This window comes from Leucopleurus acutus (assembly GCF_964270905.1).
Source record: "Leucopleurus acutus genome assembly, chromosome: 7".
NCBI classification, from domain to species: Eukaryota; Metazoa; Chordata; class Mammalia; order Artiodactyla; family Delphinidae; genus Leucopleurus; species Leucopleurus acutus.
In genome coordinates, this window is record NC_139150.1 from 68467562 (window position 1) to 68493460 (window position 25899).

General features: G+C 42.7%; 1 protein-coding gene across 3 annotated transcripts in view; it reads right to left on the minus strand.

The window, feature by feature from the left end:
* Nucleotides 1-25899, minus strand: part of SLC24A2 (solute carrier family 24 member 2) — a gene marked incomplete at both ends in the record, with an annotated part of 240539 nt that overhangs the window by 21852 nt on the left and 192788 nt on the right. For 2 of the 3 annotated variants that reach the window (XM_082843266.1, XM_082843265.1), the window contains one exon: nucleotides 4342-4473. In XM_082843266.1, coding sequence (XP_082699392.1) covers nucleotides 4342-4473 — 132 coding nt within the window. Of the gene's footprint in view, nucleotides 1-4341; nucleotides 4483-25899 lie in introns of all 3 variants that reach the window. The other variant, XM_082843264.1, reaches the window with a different exon arrangement.

Consider the following 25899-nt stretch of genomic DNA (forward strand, 5'->3'; position numbering starts at 1 on the left):
AGCCCAGGCTAGCCTGCTTAAGGATACAAGACCAGTGGAACAGAGACAAGGTGTTCCAGCTGACACACGCCTACACCAACCAGCCCTCAGCAGTATAAGTAAGTAGCAGAACTGTCAGGCTGAGCCCCACCTAAATCACCAACTCATAGAATTATAGGCCAAAAAAATGCTTGTTGTTTTAAGCCATTAAGTTTGGGGTGGTGTGTTACACAGCAAGAGCTAACTGACACAAGATCAAGCCTAATGAAACTCTCCTGAGCTGAGCATGAGTAAGAAGCCATCTACTGGCCTTTGTATCAATCGGCATGCTTTCGTTCAGCATTTCATGTATGCAAAGAATGACCATATAACTCAAACCAGCATGCTTTGAGAGTAAACTCGGACTATCTCAGGCAAACGGGGATATATGGTCACCTTAAATTAGCAATATTGTACTGATAGTTATCTCTTTATGCTTTCCTGAATCACAGAATGTCACCGCTGGCAGGGAATCTAGAGAGCTTCCTCCACTCCTGTATCTCACAGAGAAGGAAATATGGGGTCCAGAGTTGAGAAGTAACTTTCCCATGATTGCACAGCTCATGAATCGTGTGGGAAAAGCCACTGTAGTAAATGGTAGCATGAGAACGCTCCAGAGTCAGGAGACTTGGGTTCGAGTCTAGCTGCTCTCACTAGTACAGCTGTGCAATCTTGCCCTGTAGTTCTGTGTGGTCATGCTTTGTTTCCTCTACTGAGTTTAGAGCATCTTAAAAATGGGAATTGTGACTGATGTGTCTTTATATCTTTTTTAGGGCATAAGCCTGATGCCTGGCATATAATAGGTGCTCAATAAATATTTGCTGAGGAAATCTAGAAACACCCAGTGTTCTACCTAGGAGTCTCATTTCTGCTTGGAACAGCACATGGTATACTCAGAAAGAAACAGAAAAAAATCCAGTCCATCCAGGGATGGCCCTTGGGGGTGCAGTGAGGAAAAGCCCCATTGGCTACCCCAGCGCATGCTGCAGGGGCTGGCTCCCACGAGATGCTGCTCAGCGAATGACCAGTCAGCAGTACTACAGGGGGGACATCATGTTCAGCTGTATTTGCTTGCTTTGAACTCCTCAGGATAAGAGTATCAGCCTCTGTTTCGATCCAGGTAACTGGTGGAATCCTGTTTGCTGTCTAGGAGTTACAGGTTGAGAATTCTGATCTTCCCTAACGGTTTCCTTGACCTATCAGATCAGATCACGGAGGGGACGAACACTTTGCCAGCCTTTGCTCTAAGAGTCCCATGCAACCCTGCGATTCTAGGGACTTGAGTCATAGGCAGCTTCCTCCCATTCCTGCACATCTTCCTGATGGCTTCAGCAGTTGTGTGCTGACATCAATCACTCATTTGTTAAAAATTTATTTATTTATTTTCTTTGCGGTACGCAGGCCTCTCACCGCTGTGGCCTCTCCCGTTGCAGAGCACAGGCTCTGGACGCGCAGGCTCAGCGGCCATGGCTCACGGGCCTAGCCACTTCGCGGCATGTGGGATCTTCCCGGACCAGGGCACGAACCCGTATCCCCTGCATCGGCAGGCGGACTCTCAACCACTGCACCACCAGGGAAGCCCTAAAAATTTATTTTTAAAATTATTATTAAAATTTTAAAGTTGAGGTATAGTTGATTTATAATATTGTGTTAGTTTCAGGTGTACAGTACAGCAATTCAGTTATATATTGGGTTAGTCAAAAAGTTCGTTCATCTTTAAGTGAAAATAAAAGACACATTTTTCATTTTCACCAAGAATTTTATTGAACAATGTATTCACTAACCGAACGAACTTTTTGGCCAACCCAATATATATTATATGTATTCTTCTTCAGATTCTCTTCCCTTATAGGTTATTACAAGATATTGAGTATAGTTCCCTGTGCTATACAGCAGGTCCTTGTTAGTTATCTATCTGATAACATCAGTCAGTCTTATCAGTGAACCAGACCCCTCTACTCTGGGCCATATCACTCTAGGCCTGCTGTGGGGATTTAGAAAACCCTGTCTGTCTCCCACATTTTCCTCCCTGAGTTAAGCAAAAGCATCGGACTAAACAGCAGAGCAATGGCGACAGAAAGAGAGAGAGACAGAGAGAATGAGTGAGTGAGTGCATGTGAGCACACACATCTCAGAAATGTTAATGTGATGGGAGCCAAGAAGAAACTGAACGCATTCCAGCTATTTGGCTGCAGGTTTCCAGGAAGCCAGGCCTTTGCATACAGCAGATGCTCTGTAACAGCATCTTGAACAAAGAAACCTAGATAGCACCTTAAGTGAGCCACACCTGCTACATTCACCCTTTCCTAGGAATCGTCTAATGTCAGGAGTCCTTAAATGAGGGGTCATTCCTGGCCTGTACTTGACAAGACAAGGCTCTCTATCAGGTTGGATTATTTCTAGGTCAGGGTAACGAGACAGGATTTTTCTCCAGTCTTTTTCAAGGGAGGAAGGTGTGATCATCACAGGGCTCTTGAAGAGGGATGCTACATTATGCTGGATGTTACCACAGTATTCTATTCCAAATGCTTTTAGAAATAATGTTTTCAGATTTCTACCTTCTGGCGTCAAGAAATATGAGGAAGAGGGGCTTCCCTGGTGGCGCAGTGGTTGAGAGTCCGCCTGCCGATGCAGGGGACGCGGGTTCGTGCCCCGGTCCGGGAAGATCCCACATGCCGTGGAGCGGCTGGGCCCGTGAGCCATGGCCACTGAGTCTGTGCGTCCGGAGCGTGTGCTCCGCAACGGGAGAGGCCACAATAGTGAGAGGCTCGCGTATCACCAAAAAAAAAAAAAAAAAGAAATATGAGGAAGAGCCCAAGCTGTGTGGTCACACGGGCCTGGGTCTGAATCTCAGCTCTATGACCTAGGAAGTGACCAGGCTTGAGCTAGTTAACTCTTTTTGCCTAAGTTTCTTTCTACTTATGCCAATTATATGTATGTGTGTGTGTGTATATATATATATATATGTGTGTGTATATATATATATATATATATATATATATATATATATAATTATATATATATATAGTGCAGGCATATATATATATATATATATATGTATATGCCCATACTAGATGTTTTCTGAGATTTACAATAGAATTTATGGAGTATACCAAGGATAGAGCATGATACATAGTAGGTACACACTTCTGTTGAATGCGTACGTGTGTGTATAGGGCCATAATAAAAAGTAGAGCTGTTTCTCCTTATCTCTCATTAGTTCTTTCACCCTTTGGGACAGTGGCCCAGGAACCCAGTTTGACACTACTGGGAAAGGATGTTCTTTTGCTCTGATCTACATTCAGATTGTACTTTGCTGATTATAACATGGTATTGTGTTCACAGCATCCAGTACATAATAGCGGCAGATAATAATATTGATTATGGTAATGATAATAATACTGGTGGGAGCAGATCAGACATACAGGCATTTACACCAGACGAATGCATTTCTGTAAATTATTTTTTGAATCCAATGAATAATTCATGTACACAAATATTCAACAAAATGTGAGTCACCCTTCTGCCTCAGACCTTCAGTTCCCCTTTGCAGAGACAATCACGGTAGTGGTTTTAAACCATGGTCGCAAGTTCTCTGCAACTGCTACCATCAAGGGTGTCATATGCTATAGGACACTGATATATTCTAGGGAGACTTCTTATCTCCTCCCCTTTAATCAAGACAGACTTACGACTGCTTTGAGTAGTAGGGTTCAGTGGGGGTGACTCTGTGACTGCTGAGACTAGGCCATCAGAGACAATGCAGCTTCTCCTTGTGTTGCTAGAACACTCACTCTTGGAGTCCTGATCTCTTATGTAAGACATCTGACTATCCTCACACCTCCATACCGTGAGAAAACCCTAGTCAAGTAGAGAGGCCACGTTAGGCTCTCCAGTAGACAATCCCAGCTGAGCCCAGAATTTGAATCATCTCTGCCCAGGTGCCAGAAACGTGAGCCAGGACATCTCCAGATGATTCCAGCCCCCAGCCACTTGAGTCTGCCCAGCTGAGGCCCCAAACACTGTGGAGCAGAGACCAGCCATCCCCAACGTGTCCACACGGGATCCACGAGCAGAATAAAATGGTTGTCATTTCATACCACTAAGTTTGGGGGCTGTTCATTACGTAGTTTCAACAGCCAGAACCATCACTATTATTGTGTATTTGTCCAGAGAAATTTCAGGCACATATATATGCATATACATGTGTATACGTCACCCCCTTTTCCTTTTAAGACAAGTAGAAGCAGGCTATGCATACTGCTATCTGCTGCGCTTTTTACAAGAAATTCATTTCAAAAAAAAAAAAAAAGCTTTACTCACAGGTTTGCGAACATCAGGTAAGGTAATCCAGAGAGGAAACACTATGGGGAAAACAATCAGGAACGTGACTTGCTTGTGGGTATCGGAAGGCCAGGCCAGGCTGAGAGGCTGGTCCTCCTCGTCTTCACCCGTCTCTGTGGTCTGTTGTAGAAAGAGAGAGAGAGAAAATGAACAAAAAAGACAATAACATCTGCAGGCCACAAAGCAAGGAGAGAAGTTCCGGATCTCATTAGGAGTGTTCTTGGGGGTCATCTCAGCTGCTTCATCCATGTAATTTTTAGGTTTGTAAGAGAACCCCATCTTGTCATAGTCTGAATCCCAGGAACAAACAATACATTGCTCAGCCATGAGAATTTAAGAACTGTCTTTCCTTTCCCTGAACACTCTCCAGCTTCTCACTTTCCTGAATTGATCCTTCAACTGGAGTGGACTCTGATCCATGAACTTAGGAGAAACCATACCTGCAGAGCAAAAGACCCCAATGCCAACTTTCTTCTCTCTTCTTGAGAAGAAAGCCACAGGATTCAGAATCCTTGGGAATACACTTTTTTAAATTAAAATAATTAAAAATCATTTTTTTAGAACACTGATTTGGAGTGGGCAAATGAAAGTAACCACAGAAATCAGTCAGTAACAATACTCAACTCCCTTCAGTGACCCTGGAATAGTTAAGTTCATGGATTATTGTGTGGTTGTGAGTTTCTAACCTGCTTAATCACCTCGTTAAATTCGAAACCATTTTATTTCCGGCCAAAGGCTTATTATGCAAACATATATATGCATTCACAGAGAAACAGAGTATGGAAGTAGAGGATGCTAAACCTGTGGGGGTCGAGCACACAGGGCTGCAGAGCCAGGGGGTAAACTACAGAGTTTCTGACCTGGCAGCAAGCGGCCAGCGTATTATTCGCTGCCTGCTGAGGTCAGCAGCTTCTGAGGTCCCAGAGCTAGAAGTGACAGAAGGTGGATCAGGGCCTGGCAGGATGACCATTAGCCTGTCAGATGGGCCCTCCAAGCCTCCGAAACAGCACTGCAGACAGCATCAATCACTCCCTTCTCTGCTTGTTTAAAAATGAAAGTGCAGCAGCAGGACCAAGCGTCAGGTCTAAAAATATCAATAGGAACATTTCCATGGATGCTTCCTTTTGAGACCATATAAATAACCCACACAGGCTTCATACAGCTCCTGCCCTCCCCCCTGCCCCCCACCCATGGCTCTTGCTTCCAGCATCCTGTGCTATTTCAAGCAGCACTGAATCCCCCCAGCACTTCTCTCCCTAGGGAGGTGGTAAGTGGGCCAGGCTTGGGCAAATTGTCTTAGAGGAAAAGGATAAGACTAGAGGCAGGGCTGGGTGTGAGGCCCGACTTGCTGCATGTTATTTTTGTTTTGTTTTGTTTCGTTTTGTGGTACGCGGGCCTCTCACTGTTGTGGCCTCTCCCATTGCGGAGCACAGGCTCAGTGGCCATGGGCCAGCCGCTCCGTGGCATGTGGGATCTTCCCGGACCGGGGCACAAATCCGTGTCCCTTGCATCGGCAGGCAGACTCTCAACCATTGTGCCACCAGGAAAGCCCATGTTATGTTTATTATTTATAATTTACACCCTAGTACTGCCAAAAGGATTTTAGTGGTTTACACAATCACCCCCACTTTCTCTCCAGAAGTTAAAATTTAAAAAAAATTATTTAAAAAAGCTAATCTTAAGCCATGCTGAAAAAGGTTCTTTCTCTTTCATGTATGTCCTTGGCAGTGGGTGAACGAATTTTAAACACCAAATATGAGGGAAATAAGAAGATTAGGGAATAAGGCAGAATTAGGAAGTCAGCGCGGTTTACTCAGGTTGTCTGGATCCTCATTAAATATACTTCTTATGCTCCCCATCTCTTTGCTATGCAATATGTTGGAAAAGAAGGAAGATCTAAAATCAGTAATCTACATTTCCACCTTAGGAAACTAGAAAAAGAAGAGCAAATTAAATCCAAAGTAAGCAGAAGAAAAGAAATAATAAACATTAGGGCAGAAATCAATAAAGTTCAACTAATCTATGACAAAGGAGGCAAGGATATACAATGGAGAAAAGACAGTCTCTTCAATACAGGGTGCTGGGAAAACTGGTCAGCTACATGTCAAAGAATGAAATTAGAACACTACCTAACACCATATGCAAAAATAAACTCAGAATGGATTAGAGACCTAAATGTAAGACCGGACACTATAAAACTCTTAGAGGAAAACAAAGGAAGAACACTCTTTGACATAAATCACAGCAAGATCTTTTTTGACCCACCTCCTAGAGTAATGGAAATAAAAACAAAAATAAACAAATGGAACATAATGAAACTTACAATCTTTTGCACAGCAAAGGAAACCATAAACAATACGAAAAGACAACCCTAGAATGGGAGAAAATATTTGCAAATGAATCAACGGACAAAAGATTAATCTCCAAAATATATAAACAGCTCACGCAGCTCAATATTAAAAAAACAAACAACCCAATCAAAAAATGGGCAGGAGACCTAAACAGACATTTCTGCAAAGAAGACACACAGATGGCCAAGAAGCACATGAAAAGCTGCTCAACATCACTAATTATTAGAGAAACGCAAATCAAAACTACAATGAGGTATCAACTCACACCAGTTAGAATGGGCATCATCAGAAAATCTACAAACAACAAATGCTGGAGAGGGTGTGGAGAAAAGGGAACCCTCTTGCACTGTTGGTGGGAATGTAAATTGATACAGCCACTATGGAGAACAGTATGGAGGCTCCTTAAAAAACTAAAAATTGAATTACCATATGATCCAGCAATCCCACTACTGGGCATATACCCAGAGAAAACCATAATTCAAAAAGACACATGCACCCCAATGTTCATTGCAGCACTATTTACAATAGCCAGGATATGGAATCAACCTAAATGCCCATCGACAGACGAATGGATAAAGACAATGTGGTACATATATACAATGGAATATTACTCAGCCATAAAAGGGAATGAAATGGGGTCATTTGTAGAGATGTGGATGGACCTAGAGACTGTCATACAGAATGAAGCAAGTCAGAAAGAGAAAAACAAATATCGTATATTAACGCATATATGTGGAATCTAGAAAAATGGTACAGATGAACCGGTTTTCAAGGCGAAAATAGAGACACAGATGTAGAGAACAAATGTATGCACACCAAGGGAGGAAAGCGGGGGTGGGGTGGTGGTGGAATGAATTGGGAGATTGGGATTGACATGTATACACTACTATGTATAAAATAGATAACTAATAAGAACCTGCTGTATAAAAAAAATGTTTGTGAGAAAAAAAAATAAATCAGTGAAAGTGAAAACAGGAAGTCAACAGAGAAAGTCAACAAAACCAAAAGCTGTTTCCTTTGCTATGTAGTTCATGCGGGTTCATCCACTAGCTTCTTTTACTTATCCCTAGGGCTCACATCCCTGACAGAAGCTTGGGCATGCTGCCCCTGGTTCCTCTTCTGAGCCAACTCATCGTCCTCCCAGAAGATGTAGCGGATGTAGAGAGTATCACTCCCTGCTGGGCTCACCAGCCTCCCAAGCTGTCAGTTGACTACATGAATAATCTCTGTGTAATCAGACCAGTGAAGATTAGGAGACAGGTGCATTTTAGCTGTTCCCTCCCAGATACGATCTTTCTTGTTTAATCCAAATGAATGACTTTCCCCTCCCCACCTGGTAGATGCCTCAGGAATAGGGAGGACCATGGGAGAGTTGAGAATTTGCAGTATGCCTAATAAGTACCCTGTCTCACGCAAGGTAGGTGGTTTTATTCAGATAGAGGATGCCAGCACTTCCTTGAAGACCCATCAGGCTGATCTGATGAGCTCATCAAGGCTCCTCCCCCTTCCAGAGTTGACACTCCCCTCAGTCAGGTCCCCCACTGCCATCTGCAATCGAGCAACTTCTCTCTAAACTCTAAGCTAACCTTTTTCAGAGAAAAAACAAAAGCAACTCTTTATGACTCATATCATTTTAATGACACCAACAGATGGTGACATTTCATCAATAACCCTTCTGCTTATAACCTACGGATTAGCTCCTTTTTCAATCTGCCAAAGTCACCAGGCAGGCAGTACCCCTAGAATATAGCAGAAAATAATTGTCTGTTTAGATGCATAAGCTCTAAACATACTACTGGTCCAACACAAACAATTAGCTATATTGTATGGCTTCCAAAAGCTGCATTTGAGGTTGCTGTTGCTAGGGCAGAAACGGACGAGGAGAAGAGATTGGGTCTCAGGCTGTACAAACAGTGCTCTCCGTGGGGACTTCACGGCCTCTTGGGGACAAATCTTGCTATAGAGAAGTACAGGAGCCCAGAACCCTTCAGAGGATTCTAGAGGTGCCTGGGGAGCAAGGTTGTCAGCATATTTTAGGGGAAATTCTCTTTGTCTTTTTGCCAAGTGCAATCTCACTCTGGTTCAGTGGGCAACAGCTTGCAAGCTGGTTAGAGGGAAAAAATTCTGTTCCAAGTCTGGGGGCTCGATTTGCCTTTGCCCAAGCTGGGGCTGCTGGCATGCTCATTTGTCTCGGCCCCGGGAGAGGCTGGGCACTGATTTTCCAGCTTTTCCTGGAGTTGCGGCATCCTGGCTTTGACCTTGCAACAATCCATCCTTACCTCCTAAAGCTTCTGCAGCATGTCTATAGAAAAAAAACAAGGCAAAACGATCCTGAAAAAATTCAAATGTCTCGTGATAGCTTAAGGTAGTTTGAGATCTACTGGGGTCTCCACAGAATCCCTAGAATTTTTTAAAACCAGGGCACCAATGGCTGCTTTAGGGCCTTGTAATCTCTGACATGGAAAATCTGAGCCTAAGACATAGGACTGTAAGTTTCCACATTCTGGTTGTCTGATCTTGAAGGAGTCAGTGCAGCCTGGTGGGAAGAGCAGGTGCTGGAGAATCAGGAACCCTGGCTGCCCTTCTCTGCTCGAGCTGGGATTCCTTGGGTGGTGACCATGACCACCTGCAAGTACTCACTGAGTTCTTTTTAGGTAGAAAGCATTGCAGTAAGTTCTGGGACTCTTGATTTGAAGGAGACTTGGATTTCAAAGGGGAGACAGAACAAATGGCTCCAAAGAATTCATTCTTTATCTAGTTACGGGGATGCTGGCAACAGCTTCTGCGTGTTCTCTAGTATCTGTTCTGCCTGTTACGGATTGAATTGTGTCTCCCCAAACTCATATTTTGAAGACCCAACCCCCAGAACCTTAGCTGTGACTGGAGATAGGGCCCTTGAAGAGGTGATTAAGTTAAAATGAGGACATTAGGGCGGGTCTTAACCCAATACGACTGGTGCCCTCATAAGAACAGGATATTAGGACTCATGGAGAGACACCAGGGATGTGCATGCACGGAGGAAAGGCCGTGGGAGGACACAGCAAGAAGGCAGCCATCTGCAAGGAGAGGGGCCTCAGAGGAAAACAACCTGTAGACCCCTTGATCTTGGATATCCAGCCTCCGGAACCGTGAGGAAATAAATTTCGGTGGTTTAAGCCACGCAGCCTGTGGTATTTTGTTATAGCAGCCCTAGCAACCTAATATACCGCCCTTGTGCTTTAGTGATAGAAGGCCTACTTTCACCTGGGTCTGGAATAAAGACTATTTCTAGCCTTCCTTGTAACAAGGTGTGGTCATGGGATGAAGTTCTGGCCAATGAGATGGAATGGGAAGTATTCTCTGCAACTTCTGGGATGTATCTTTAAAGGGTGGAGGTGTATCCTTCCTCACTCCTTCCTCCTTCTGGCTGCCAGGAATGGGGACATTTTGGCCAGAGCTTGAACAGCTATCTTAGACCATGAGGTGGAGAAATAGAATAAAAGGATCTGACCTCTGACACCCATCAAGAGCCATTCTAGCTCCGGGCTGCCTAAAAAGACTTGGGAGAGACAGGAAATGCTATCCTACTTAAGCTGTTGGTATTTGGGGGTTTTGGTTGCTCACAGTAGAACCTTATCCTGGCTGATCCAGTGTCCTCTTTAGGAGGAATCAAGGGAGAAAAATCTTTCACATCTCAGCACTGGGAAGAGTCAGGCTTCCTCCGAGAAACTGAGAAATCCGTGCACCAGGGAAATGATACTCTTTATTTTTTGGCACTAGGGAGTTCAGAGCCAAATCTGTAACCCTGTCCAGCAATCACAGCACTGGAACCTGCACTCACCTTACTCTACTCTTACTCTCTTCCTTTCCTTTCCATCCTTTGCTGAATTTTCTCAAACTAGTCATTTTATCCTTTTACATCAGATGTATTTTTGCAAGCAGCCTCGAATCTTTGTGAAGGTGGGGCAGAACTAAAAATAAAACTCTGCAGTGATCCAACAGAATTTTGGGGATAACTTTATGAGAGAGTGAGAGACAGTGAGAGAGAGAGAGAGAGAGAGAGAGAGAGAGAGAAAGATGTTACTGTACGTGACAACACATGACAAATGGACAACTACCTTCTTGGACTCATTATCAATACTGAAGGTTGGAATCTGGAGGTCTGGCTATCAGAACATCTACAGATAGAAGAGAACAGTTCCAGGGGGCAGTTAGCACCTATTGGGAGGTCTCTGGAGCAATCAACTCATTTTTATTTTCCTTTATCTAGTGAATGGAAGGAGTGGCAGCAGCCTGTCCATTTGTGGCCTAGCATTATGAGAATTGGTTCAGCTTCTTTGCACGTGCATCTTGTTTTTTTTGTTTTGTTTTTGCGGTACGCGGGCCTTTCACTGTTGTGGCCTCTCCTGTTGTGGAGCACAGGCTCCGGACGCGCAGGCTCAGCGGCCATGGCTCACGGGCCCAGCCACTCCGCGGCATGTGGGATCTTCCCGGACCGGGGCACGAACCCGTGTCCCCTGCATCGGCAGGCGGACCCTCAACCACTGCGCCACCAGGGAAGCCCTGCACGTGCATCTTATACTATTTCCACTTGTGCCTCGTCTGGATGGTTTGCCCCAGAATAAGTGTCAGGTTTCCATCGGAGGGGCTTGAGTTGGATTTATTAGTCCAGAAGTTGCCTCTCCAGCCAGAAAAATATTTCTTGGAGGCAACTCAATTTCTTATTCTTGTCTGTGAAGGGCACTGTGCAAGATTCCTGCGTGAAGGTGAGCCCACTTCAATGCAATCTCTGCTGTCAGAGAATTAAAATGAACACCCAGGAGGCATCTGAAAATAGGCCATCCTTGCGTTCAGTTTTATTGATTGGTAATAACATCTCATCTCCAGTTCACAAGGAGCAAAGCTCAGAGGATCGCTTGCACCTGCCTAGCTCTCAACTCGGTGGGGTTTGATTCTTCTTTAACCCCCTCAAAAGGACCACTCAGTTCAGCACTCAGGAATTGCACCTCTTCCCACTGGAGAGTCCCTTCAGTGTGGCATGATGCTGGATAAAATGCAATGCCAGTACTCAGGTATCTCTGTAAAAATATAATTCATTTATGCTAAAATATTGGGCCAGGGTCAAACTGGGGGAAGGTGAAGATTTCAAGTGATTTGGACTTCTACTTAAAAAGAATGGTTCCTAGTATATTTGTTGCTGTTGCTGTTTCTACAATTTATATCTGTAGAAAAAAAGAATCACTTTTACCTCCACATTGTTCAGTCACACAGATGCCCACACGAATGAGCAAATGGGGCAAAGCTCATGGAGTGCGGTGCGTGCTACGAATCCCCAAGAAGACCCCGAAGCGCTGGGAGTGGGGAGAGACATCCATAAAAACATTCACCGAGCCTGAGATATGAGGCTGGGTGGGTGCATCAAGAACATTGAAACTGTCACCCTCAACAAAAGCCACTAATAAAACACGTGAAAGGGCTTCCCTGGTGGCACAGTGGTTGAGAGTCCACCTGCGGATGCAGGGGACATGGGTTCGTGCCCCGGTCCGGGAAGATCCCACATGCTGCGGAGCGGCTGGGCCCGTGAGCCATGGCCGCTGGGCCTGCGCATCCGGAGCCTGTGCTCCACAACGGGAGAGGTCACAACAGTGAGAGGCCCGCGTACCACAAAAAAACCCAACCAAACAAAAAAACCACGTGAAATATGTAGGCTATGTGGGAGGTGTTCATCTGTAAACTGGGGATAGTAACTCTCAGGCAGTCTCAGGATGCACAGTACCTGGGAGAGACCAGGGGATCAGCACATGTTAACCCTCTTCCCTTCTGCTATTAATCTCATCTCTGCCACTAACTAGCTATGTGACCCCAGGCAAATCAACGGAAATGCTGGAATAGCAGAAGAACACATACGTGTCACCTGTAAGGCATCTGGACCTGGTGCACCTCACCCCCTTTTAGGCCCCCAAAGTCCTTACAAACCTTGTCATTGTGAAGCAGAGCTTCTTTGTCCCCTGCAATGTTTTAATGTGGGACCACCTTCCTGTCCAAGAACTTGTCATTCATTTTATCATTTGGACACTGAATGATCTTGAAAGACAAGCTGCAATCATAGGGACCTCTGCAATCATCTAGTGTAGGAACTTTAGGGCCCCAGAATTTCAGAGCTGGAGGGGCCCTGGGTCATTGAGCGCCGCCCCCTCCCAATTGAGGACCCTAAGATGAAGAGATATGCTGAAGGAAGGTCACAGTGCCAGGCTCATTTCACTCCCAACCCAAGGCTCTTCCAAAATACCACATGGCCTCCCCTCCTCACTCCTAAAAAGTAGGTATGAATGTGCTTTATGTCCAATTACACTAGGTTTTCCAGCTTTTTGTAATAAATCAAATCTACTAAAACAAAAATGTTAGCTATGGCAAACACTAAGAACGTAATTGACATAATTTTGGTTGATTTTCTTGAGTCTAGAACTAATGTCTGGTGGTTTGGATGCCCCACGTTCTTGCAAAAGCTGATCAGAAGCATCTGATTCTTGGATGCACTCTTCCTTTTCTTGAGTCTGCTATGTATGGAATATCTGCGTCTCTCCAAAATTCGTATGATGAAATCCTAACCCCCAAGGTGATGGTATTAAGAGGTGGGGTCTTTGGGAGGTGATTAGGTCAGGGTGGCAGAGTCCTGAGGATTGGGATTAGTGTCCTTATATATAACTGGGAAGCTAGCTTGCCCCTTCTGCCATATGAGGACACAGTGACTAAATGTCCGTCTATGAACCAGGAAAAAGGCTGCCACCAGACAATTGATCTTGGACTTCCGAGCCTCCAAAATTATGAGAGATAAGTTTCTGTTAATAGGCCACGTAGTCTATGGTATTTTTGTTATACCATCCAGGGCAGCTTTGAAGGGGAAATGAAGGGCAGATCTGGGCGTGGGTGGGGAAGGAGCCATGGTGATACTCTCTTCCCTCCTCTATCTCCTTGGGTGATATCTCCAAGGAGCCAGGTATGAATTTAAAAATGAAATGTGGGTACTGATAAGATATCAAAGAATGTCAGGACTTCAAATACAGGTGAAAAAGAAAGACTTGCTCTTTAGCATCTCTATCCGAGAAAAAAGTGCAGAAATTTAGCCCAGGTTTGAAGTAGGAGGAGGTGACAATCAAGTACACCATAATGAGGGCTCAAATTAACCCAGAACATGACACATGGTTCCTACATACTACCAAGATGACTCTACTGGAGCCAAAAGGAATCATAACACTCAGGCTTTGAGTCAAATTCTGTCTCCTCTCCCTAACACCATACACAAAAATGAGCTCAAAATGGATTAAAGACCTAAATGTAAGGCCAGAAACTATCAAACTCTTAGAGGAAAACATAGGCAGAACACTCTATGACATAAATCACAGCAAGATCCTTTTTGACCCACCTCCTAGAGAAATGGAAATAAAAACAAAAATAAACAAATGGGACCTAATGAAACTTCAAAGCTTTTGCACAGCAAAGGAAACCATAAACAAGACCAAAAGACAACCCTCAGAATGGGAGAAAATAGTTGCAAATGAAGCAACTGACAAAGGATTAATCTTCAAAATTTATAAGCAGCTCAATAACAAAAAAACAAACAACCCAATCCAAAAATGGGCAGAAGACCTAAATAGACATTTCTCCAAAGAAGATATACAGACTGCCAACAAACACATGAAAGAATGCTCAACATCATTAATCATTAGGGAAATGCAAACCAAAACTACAACGAGATATCATCTCACACCAGTCAGAATGGCCATCATTAAAAAATCTAGAAACAATAAATGCTGGAGAGGGTGTGGAGAAAAGGGAACACTCTTGCACTGCTGGTGGGAATGTGAATTGGTACAGTCATTATGGAGAACAGTATGGAGGTTCCTTAAAAAACTACAAATAGAACTACCATATGACCCAGCAATCCCACTACTGGGCATATCCCCTGAGAAAACCATAATTCAAAAAGAGTCATGTACCAAAATGTTCATTGCAGCTCTATTTACAATAGCCCGGAGATGGAAACAACCTAAGTGCCCATCATCAGATGAATGGATAAAGAAGATGTGGCACATATATACAATGGAATATTACTCAGCCATAAAAAGAAACGAAATTGAGCTATTGTAATGAGGTGGATGGACCTAGAGTCTGTCATACAGAGTGAAGTAAGTCAGAAAGAGAAAGACAAATACCGTATGCTAACACATATATGTGAAATTTAAGGAAAAAAATGTCATGAAGGACCTAGGGGTAAGACAGGAATAAAGACACAGACCTACTGGAGAATGGACTTGAGGATATGGGGAGGGGGAAGGGTGAGCTGTGACAAAGCAAGAGAGAGGCATGGACATATATACACTAACAAACGTAAGGTAGATAGCTAGTGGGAAGCAGCCACATAGCACAGGGATATCAGCTCGGTGCTTTGTGACCACCTGGAGGGGTGGGATAGGGAGGGTGGGAGGGAGGGAGATGCAAGAGGGAAGAGATATGGGAACATATGTATATGTATAACTGATTCACTTTGTTATAAAGCAGAAACTAACACACCATTGTAAAGCAATTATACCCCAATAAAGATGTTAAAAAAAAAAATAAGCCACGTAGTCTATAGTATTTTTGTTATACCATCCAGGGCAGCTTTGAAGGGGAAATGAAGGGCAGATCTGGGCGTGGGTGGGGAAGGAGCCATGGTGATACTCTCTTCCCTCCTCTATCTCTTTGGGTGATATCTCCAAGGAGCCAGGTACAAATTTAAAAATGAAATGTGGGTACTGATAAGATATCAAAGAATGTCAGGACTTCAAATACAGGTGAAAAAGAAAGACTTGTTCTTTAGCATCTCTATCCAAGAAAAAAGTGCAGAAATTTAGCCCAGGTTTGAAGTAGGAGGAGGTGACAATCAAGTACACCATAATGAGGGCTCGAGATTTTATGTGCATTTCATTGCTTGATGTCACTCCTGATTCCCATAACTGTGGATAATCCTGTACTGGCTACTTCTAAAATGAGTATCTAGGGGACATTGGAGGAGATGGATTAAGCCCTTTACAATCATAAACTTTCCCAAGGCTAACTCCAGCAAGAAATGAAATAGGAGGTGGGTTATTTCCAGACTCCAGCATTCCATGTTCAAAGGCCAGTGGAACCTCAGGGGAAGAATATGCACAAAAGAACAGCATTGTCTTGGAACAGGGACAATCTGCTTCTCCTCTTGCCTTCGTCCTCCTTCATTATTGAAGCATTAAAAATACTCTCCTTGACAAAGGTGGCATGTTTTACTTTTCCAATTAGGTTTCCTTGGGAACTGACGAGAAGGTGTGTGCACCCGTACAAAGCGTACGTGGGAGGCTCCTAGAGAGAGACGAAATCTTGAACGTGCCTCACCTAATGAAGGGATTGCTGGAGAAGGGACTAAAAGACGAAAAAGACCCTATTTCTGCTCCAGAACGTTCTTTTACAATGTGACTGCTGTTACAGCATTAACTGAGATAGTCCAGGAAAAGCATCTAGAACTGCGCTTGGGACAGAGTAAACAGTCAATAAACATTAGTTATTATTATTATTTTTAACAAATAGTTAGGAGAAGAATTTCTTCAAAGATATCCAGGAGAGAGAAGTTTAACTAGGTGACTTATGATACTTCCAAGCAATAAAATTCTATAATTCAATTTTTTTCATGTGAAAGTGGAAACTGCAATAATTGTGTTCCCCATCTATCCATTCATCCAACATTCACTGAGCATTCATGGACTACTGTGATGTCAACAATCTAATTTACTTTCCACTTTAGTAAGAGGAATAAACAGAAGGCCTTTGTAAATATATTCCATAGCCCTAAGGAGAAAATGCTCTTTTATTTCAGTAGATGGGCTGTAAGTAGACTTTCTATCTGAAACAAAGCTTCCAAGCAGACTCATAATATTGTGACACCTTGATTCTGTCTTTTGAGCAGAGCTAAAAACAACACGCGAGTTGGAGCTCTCAAAAATGCACAGTCACACTTTAATACAGTGAAAGGCTCTGAAACCAACATGTGTTTGGCAAGTAGAAGGTGCCTTCCAAGAAACATTCCATGGAGTGCTTTACTACAAAGGAAATCTATTCAAAAAGGAGAGTTTTTAAAAAGAAAATATCCATATGGTCAGCGTATTAGTCTGCTTGGGCTGCCATAACAAAACACCATAGACTGGGTGGCTTGAGCAGTAGGCATTTATTATAAACTCCCACCATAAGTGTCAGCTGGCTCAGGGACAGTAAGTGGTTTTCATCTCATCTCCATTTTTTTCCCTAAAGTGGTTGGCCAATTAGTGGGGTCAACATACCAGCAGCCTTCATTTTGTCTATTACAGAGCTAGAACATTGTGCTTGAAATTCAAAATATCTACTAGGTTGTGGATTATTTTGTCTTACAGACCCAAAGACCTATACTCAAAACGTCTGAGTGAAAATGAATTTTTCTAGGTTGTGGATCATTTTGTCTTACAGACCCAAAGACCTATACTCAAAACGTCTGAGTGAAAATGAATTTTTGGGACCCCAGAGCTATCGTTCAGGACTTGCCAAACAAGGTGTGTATGAGTCATTTTGAGTGCAAACTCAGAGTTCTGGGATGGGTCGGCTAAGGGCTCTAGGGACAACTTCATTTGCCACTTGCCTTTCCTCTTTTAAAAGGGAATAAAACCAGGAGAGCCAGGAAGAAAAACTGTTAGACACAATGACGGAAGACCAAAGTCGTGTTTGGAAAAATTCAGTTACTCAACTCTAAGATGAATCCTTACTGACTATTATGGACAGAGTGTTTGTGTCCCTCCAAAATTCATATGCTGAAGCCCTAACCCTCAGTGTGGGTGTATCTGGAGATGGGGCTTCTAAGGAAGTAATTAAGGTTAAATGACGTCATAAGAGTAAGCCCCTGGTCTGATAGGATTAGTGTCCTTGTGAGAACAGACACCAGAGAGCGCTGCCCTGCTCCTTTCTCTCTCCACCCACACCCTTTTGTGTAGGAAAGGCTCTGTGAGGACAGAGAGAGAAGACAACCAACTGCAAGCCAGAAGGAGAGCCCTTGCCTGAAACTGAATTGGCCGAAACCTTGATCTTAGACTTCCAGCTTCCAGGACTGTAAGAAAATAAATTTCTGTTGTTTAAACTACCTGTGATTGTTTTGTTACGGCAGCCTGAGTGGACTTCTACACACTGTCCCTATGGATATTTATCTTTTAAAAATACCTTCTTTTTGAATCCTTTTGTTTTTTTGGCTTTGAAAATAAAGTGTTCACTTGCTATAATTTATTTTTAAATCACCCTTTCAATCATTCTTTACCTAGTCTTTGAGAAATCTCTTTATTTTTGTTCTCTGAGTTTCTCAGTGTCTTTGCCCTTGCATTATTTACCAATATCCTTCCTCTCTCGACTCCGTTTTTACCTCTGTGCTTCTATCACTTATCCCTTTCCAAGAGATAAGTCAAGAAGAGGTCAGTCAAAAAGCATCTCTTTTTGGAAGGCAGCACCATCTGAGACATCTGTATTGCCTTCTGTGTGGACATCCTGAACCAACAGAGCTAACATTTATGTAGCATACAGATTTTTAAAAAAGTGATTAATCTCTGCCTGTCTAGCAGTAGGAAATAATTCCCCCCCTTAAAATACCATCTTATGGTTTATTTTACATATAGATGGAAAAAAATCTAGCATCAAGAACTTAGCATATTAAATACAAAATGATGAGGTTTCACTCAGCAGTGGCAACCTGAAAAAACTTCATCTGCTTCTCCATGACTTTGAATTGAAACCAAGATTTCAAAATATTTTGCTGTGATTGATGAAGCTGTCTGGACCTAAGTTCTCCAAGTAGCCAAGAAACCATTTTATATTAATGTAAAACGGCTTTTGGAGAGTCTGGTGAAATGCAATTACTTTCCTTCACTTTGCATTTTGCCCAAATAATTCTGAGGTGCAACCTATGGACAAGATGGATTTCTTTCTGTATTGCTATTTTAAACTGGTTTTTGTATAGTTTTCATGGGCTTCGTAAATCCTGCTGATACAAATCGTAAAAGATTCGTCAACATAAAAGCTACATTTCAAAAGCCATTCTCATCGTTTTATCATCAGCTGGATTACAATTACTCATAGGAACAGTAATATTAATGCTGGTATTTTTTTCAGGGTGTCAATGGAGTTTTTTCCTTTTTATTAATAGGCAGCTCTTAATGTATCTTATGTGAAAAATTAATAGACTTTCTTCAAACTACTTCAGAAAGCACAATGACAAATGGTGTTATTAACAGTAAGATTCTAAGTGAAGTTATGATTCTCTGTCAATATTCAAATTTAGGCAGAAACCCAAGAGTCAGATCTATCTATTTCATTTTCAAGTGTGGTCAGAAGGCCTCTGAGTGCATCTTAAGCAGTTGGTAAATATTGTACAGGTCATCAGATATAGGAACTAGATCTCAACTTTTCCTTAAAAAATGTATGTATAGATTGAAAGGAAAAAATGTTATCTCCTCCAGAAATGGAACCCATGTACTAAGGCCTGGTAGTTACAAAACACTGTAATTTTTGCTTTTTTCTATAGTTTGTATTAGCTTTTCTCAGATACTAATACGTTTCTTGGCTTGGACCTTGCAAACTCCAGTCTGATGAAGAATCTTTGGTTATTCTTTTTCTTTCACAAGAGAAAGGCCTTGCCCTCTCTCCCCAGTACTGCCCTTGTGCTCTGGCTGTGTCAGACACAGAGATCCAGCCCCACTTTCCACTATATTCTACTTTCCTCCATTTCTTGAGTGCCAGAATCCTCTTATTATGCTTCACCAATGTTCCAAGAGATTGAATAATCTCATCAATAGTGGGAAATTTGGTCCTTAGCTGTTTTTAAACTTTCAAAATGGTGGATCTGGCTATTTCACCTTAATCATTTAGAAGAGACACTTGCTCTTTGAATAACAGGAAGATCTGAGGTTCGAAAGGCCTTTATTAAAACTTATTACTGCTAAGAAAGTAAATGTTTACTAACTAAAGGTAATGTTTTAGGAAGAAAGACATCATATGGATTCTAGGTCCCATCTGCTTGGATAATCCTGGAAATATTATCAGAGCTAATGTTTTGGACCAATGTTTATTATGAAGTCTTTCTATGGAGCTTAAAATCATCGCTAGAACTTTAAATGACAACAATAATCTAAAACAAACTGCTGTCTTCGACAACAGCGCTTTTTTACCACCCTCAGGGATGCACATTTAATAGTAGAGAAATATCTTTGTGCATTTTATTTTATTTTTCTTAAGAGAAATCTAAGCTTACAATCACACCCATCATCTTTCCCTACTCATCCTTTACTTAGTCACATAATACCCAAATATTTTTATCAGCACTATGAGAGCAGATCTTAAAAACCATACTGAGTTTAGGTGAGGACGAATGCTAGACTGGGGAGAAATAAGTCCGGGTTGAAATCCCAAAGGGAGAAAGGAAGGGCTTAATACAGCAAGATGATATTTAAGTTGTAAAGTGAGAAAAAAAGAAAAAAGTCTGCATTTTATACATTTTCTATCATCTATCTATCTACCTATCTATCAGTACATGTATGTTTGTGTGAGTATATGTGTGTGCGTGTGTGTGTATATACACACACGCATATACATATTCTTTTTTCTAGGAATGTGTTTATCTTAAATAAGTCTGTTTGCCCACTGGTGCATCTGGGCAACTCTTAACCAAAGCAAAGACAATCTGGATTTCCCTAAGGACAGAGAGAAGTCTCAGAGGTGAAATGAAATAAAAGCTGCAACATATAAAAAGCATAATACAAGAAAAAAGTTAGATTTTCAGATTTCAGAATCTAAGAACTTTGCAAGGCATTTCCCCTCCTACCCTTTCACTGTGCGTGTGAATGTAAAGAGTTTGGATGTGTCGTGTCTGGAGGCCGGTGACGCAGCAAGGCAGGCAGCTTCCCTGAGCAAGCCGGCCACGTGCAATCACCTGGCTGTTGTCTAGACTGGCAAAATTAAAATGTAAGAAAATGCTGGGTTCTGAGTGGGAGAGAATATATCTTAGAATTGTTTTTCAAACCTGGATAAATTTCCAACATTGAAAATTCAGAAGGTTGGTAAATTCTCACTGACAGCTCAAACCAGTTCTGTTAGAATTGACAGCATTTTGTTAGCAGGTATTGGGAGAAGATAATTAGCACTAAGCTGTTCGAAAAGTCAAATTATTTCTTGGTTCCACAAAATATACAAATGAAGCAGAAAACCTCCTGCAAAGGGGCTTCCTTGGTAAGAGAATATTTTAAAGTGCTCTTCATTGCCAGTGCAAAGTCTGGACAGAAGGAAGGTCTCAGAGCTGAGGTGTCAGTGTAAAATTAGTTCATTGGTAAAGAGGGTTTTGAAAACAGCAGGTTAATTACACGAGACAGGTTAAACTCTCAGGAGAGTATCAGCAGTGAGTGTGTGGTGTGTGAGGCTCATCATTTCCATTAATAAAGTCGAGATGCACACCTCATTCCTCCTGGAGCCTGATAAAAATACAACTGGGAAGGAAAGAAAACCAACACAATAAAAAGGCATTGAATCCTTTCTGTGAAGTTGTGCTTTGGGTGGCCTGAGTGCCCTGATTTCACACCTTTTTTTCTGACTCTGGAATCACAGCCTTAATTTACTGTGTTACCCAGTTTTTCCAGCCTTGAAACTCAAGCATCACCCACAACTGCTTTTTCTTGTTCATGCTCTGTGACCAATTTATTACCAAAGGGTCTCAATTCTGCCTCAGAAACAGCTCTCACATCCAGCCACTGTCACCCCTGCCACAGCCAATACTTGGTCTGAGGCCTTGTCATCTGGGCTACCTAACAGCCATTTTTAAACAGTTTTACTAAGTACTGCTAATAATAGCAAACACCTATGCAGTGCTTACCATGTGCCAAGAACTGTTCTACGAGCTTTCGAGTGTCACAATAATGCTGTGAAATAGGTTACTATTTCTGTTTCAGAGAGAAGGAAGATGAGAACAGAGAGGTTAAGTAACTTAACCAAAGTAACTTAACTCCAAAGTCACACAGCTGGTAAGTGGCAGATCTGGGATTTGAACTCTGTCTTCCATTTGTGGTCTGTCTTCAGAGACTCTACTATTAAAGGACTAACGCATACTTCTTCTACTCTTAAAGGACTAATGCATACTGTTTCTGTTTTAATTTAACCGATTATTACTTTTAGTTGTTGCATTTTTTTTGGAATAGGTAAAACAGTTAACTCATTCAAAATTCAAAAGCTACAGCAGGCTACATACTGAAAGACGTGTGCAGAAGGCTACCTCCCACCCTGGTTCCCTACCACAGGCCCCTGTCCTGCAAGTACTCAGCATGACCAGTTTCTTCAATAGCATCCAAAGCAAATGTTTATATGTTATTTTCCTCCTTTTTTTTCTCTTACATAGACAGAGTATATTGGATGTAATTTGGCACATTGCCTTTCCCACTTAACAACATATATTGAAGATCATTCCATATAAGTGCATGAAGAGCTTCCACATTATTTTTTTCTTTTTTCTTTTTTTTTGGAAAGACTGCAGATGGTTGAAATGAGGGGTGGGCAAACTTTTCCTGTAAAGGGCCAGATAGTAAATATTTTAGGCTTTATGGGCTTTACGGTCTCTGTCACATATGCTACTGCTGCCTTTTTTTTTTTTAAAAAAAAAAAAACCTTCAAGAATATAAAAACATCCTTATCTGATAGGTTGTACAAAAAAAACGCTGCAGGCCGGATTTGGCCACAGATCATAGTTTGCTGATCTTTGAACCAAACAGGCTCTTACCTCACTGCCCTGCATCCTGTCCTCCCTCACTCTGGCCCCTTCTTGACCATTCAGAAAGAGCTCTCTTCTTATCACATAAATCCAAAGCTGCCACTGCTCCCTTTAAAGCCTCTACGCCTCTCCACTCCCAGCAGGTGGAGGTCCAGACTGCTGAGCGGTGCCTACAATGCCCATCATGATCCCTGTGCCTCTCTCCTCCCCTCCCCTCCCCGTCTACTGCTCTGGTCCAGGCCACTATCAGCTCTGCCTCAACTCCTGCAGCGACCTCTTTGCCCCACTACTACTACACGATCTCTTGCCACAAATCCACTCTCTCAACCCAGTGCAGTCCCTTGGATCGTTTACAAGTGCAAATCACATCTGGGAACCTCTGATAGCTTGCTGCTGCCCTAGAATGAAGTCAACTTCTGTATCATGGTCTACAAGGCAGGCCAGCTCCACTCGGCCCTCCTGTCAGACCTCACTGCCACCATCATGCCTCCCTCCACTCCCCACTCTCCAGCCACAGTGACTTTTCCGTTCCTCAAACAAGCCGAGCTCATCTCTGCCTCTGTGGGTGCTGTTCCCTTGACTGACCTGTTTTTAAAGTTCAGCCTCCGTTGAAATGACGCTTCCTTAGTGAAGCTTTCCCTCACCTTCCAACCTAAAAGGGCCCCTCCACTGAGTCACCAGGCTTTATTTTCTTCATGGTCCTATGGCTGTCTATAATTATACCTTGGTTTACATTAGCAGGCTCTCTGCTCTGCTAGGATGGGTGGGCATCTCTGGTGCCCAGCACATTGCCTGACACACATTAGATGAACACTGAAAATTTTCTGATTCAACAATGGAAGAATTTCAGCCCAATTTACTTTTCCTAGTGGATTTCTCCCCACTCCTCACCTTATATTTGTCTTCAGTTCCCCTGGCTTTCTCAACCAATCACTACACAGGAATCTCCCTCCTAAGCGAACATGTCATCTCGGTCATCTCCTCCTTCTTTGAGTGACAAACTCCTACTTACCCATCAATACCCAGCTCAAATGTTACCTCTTCTCTTAAGTTTTTACACTTTTCCTTGCCAGGGTCAATTTCTTCCTCTGGAAGGCTCCCAGAGCACTTTGTATAGACCTCCCTGATCACACTGGGCCATAATGATTTCCCTACCATAGATGTTTATTTATTTACTTATCATACCCTGAATACTCTCAAATTTATATATATATATATATATATATATATATATATATATATATATATATATATATTCATTTTCATTTTATCTACAATAAGCATTTTACCTATAGGGAAAGGACACTTTGGATGCTGTTTATATAAGTAGGTATGAACATATAATAATATAAATAACATCATTTAGCTCTGTGCTATATGCTTTATGTATATTATCTCATTTAACTCTCCTAATATCCCTAATGAGGCAGGTACTATGGCTATCTGTACTTTGCAGATAAGGAAACTAAAGCGAGGTTGGGTAACTCGCTCCTGGTGGATCTGGAATTCACTGCCAGGCTGTCTTGCAGGCAGCTGGTAGCCTGGCTCTTTGAAGGTCTGTGTGCCCTTGAGCTCTCAGTGTAACAGGATGGTGCCCAAATCTGCCCTCTTACCCTGCGTGAGACCCGGGGACACAGCTCTGCTCAGAGAGGGGTCAGTTGGGACTCTGTCACTCCCCTGCAGCAAGGTGCCCCGTGTGGGGGACACAGATGTCCCTCTGCCAGCCAGATGGAGAGGCACGATGATGAGGCTGCCCTCTGCACACCTGTGACTGCACCATCCCCAAGGGCAGCCAGGTATCCTTGGGGCCTGCTTCCTGCTGCCACATGCTGCTTATCCATGTGGACATAAGCTGCTCTGCCAGCTCACCCTTGAGCTAATACAAAGGGACCGAAGGGCTCTGGGCAGGCGGGTGGGAGCCTAGAAGGCAGAGGAGACAAGGGCAGGAGGAGCTGCCATTTCTCTATCTTTTCCTTTAGCCATTTCCCCCCCTCTGCCCCAGCTTTACTGAGGTATAATCGACAAATAAAAATTCTATCTATTTAAGGTATACAACATGCTGATTTGATATACGTATACCTTCTGAAAAGCACAGCAAAGGAAACAACAAATGAAAAGGCAACCTATGGAATGGGAGAAAATATTTGCAAATCATATACCTGATAAGGAGTTAATACCCAAAATATATAAGGAACTCAAACAACTCAATAGCAAACAATGAATAACCTGATGAAAAAATGGGCAAAGGGAGTTCCCTGGTGGTCCAGTGGTTAAGAATCTGCCTTCCAATGCAGGGGACACGGGTTGGATCCCTGGTCAGGGAACTAAGATCCCACATGCCGCGGGGCAACTAAGCCCATGCACCGCAACCACTGAGCCCATGCGGCACAACTAGAGAGCCCACGCACCATAACAAAGATCCCTCGTGCCCCTACTAAGATCTGATGCAGCCAAATAAACACATAAACAAATAAATAAATATTTTTTTAAAAAACCGGCAAAGGACCTGAGTAGATATTTTTCCAAACAAGATGTACAAATGGCCAACAGGTATATGAAAAGGTGCTTGACATCTTTATCCTTTCCTTTAAACAAAGAAACTTTCCTTGCACCTTTCTTCAGGGAATAAAGGCAACAGGCAACAATGAGCAAGTGTCTGTCTGAGACATACAGACTTCCTCTGTTGCAGAGGGTATCCCGGTGTAAAGGAGAAGAGAGTGCTGGAATGGATTTGCTGTGGTCTGGCTTCATTATCAGCTCATCAGGAAAATTCTGCCTAGAGAAGTGGGTCACAAACTTGAGGGGAATGCTACTCAAAGTGTGGTTCTCGTACCAGCAGCATCAGAATCACCTTGGAGCTCAGGAGAATCGCAGACTCTGGGCCCTACTCCAGACCTGACAAATCAGATCCTGAATTGTAACACGATCCCCCAGGAAATTCCTAAGCACATTAAAGTTTGAGAAACACTGACCCAGGGTGACTGATTAAAATGTGAGTTTAGGGCTCTATGCCTTCGAAATTCTGATTCACTTGAGGAGGGTGAGATCCAGAAATCTAACAGGCACCACCTACTTTTTGCTTCTGCCTACTTTTTTGAGCAACTGTGGTCTGGAGGCAGTGCTGCTCGGTGGAAATAGTACAGACACTATATTTAGACAGTCTTGAGATCAAATCTCATTTCTAATAGCTACAAACTAAGTAATCCTGAATAACTACTTCATCCTGTTAAGCTTTAGCTTCCTCAGCTATAAAATGGAGATATTAAACGTCTATACCTTCAGCTGGATGGTTTAAAGCACCTAGCACCAAAGCCGTGGCACACAGTACGTATAAATGTTAAATATTATAGCCATTAGATCAAACTATCTAATGGTTGCAAC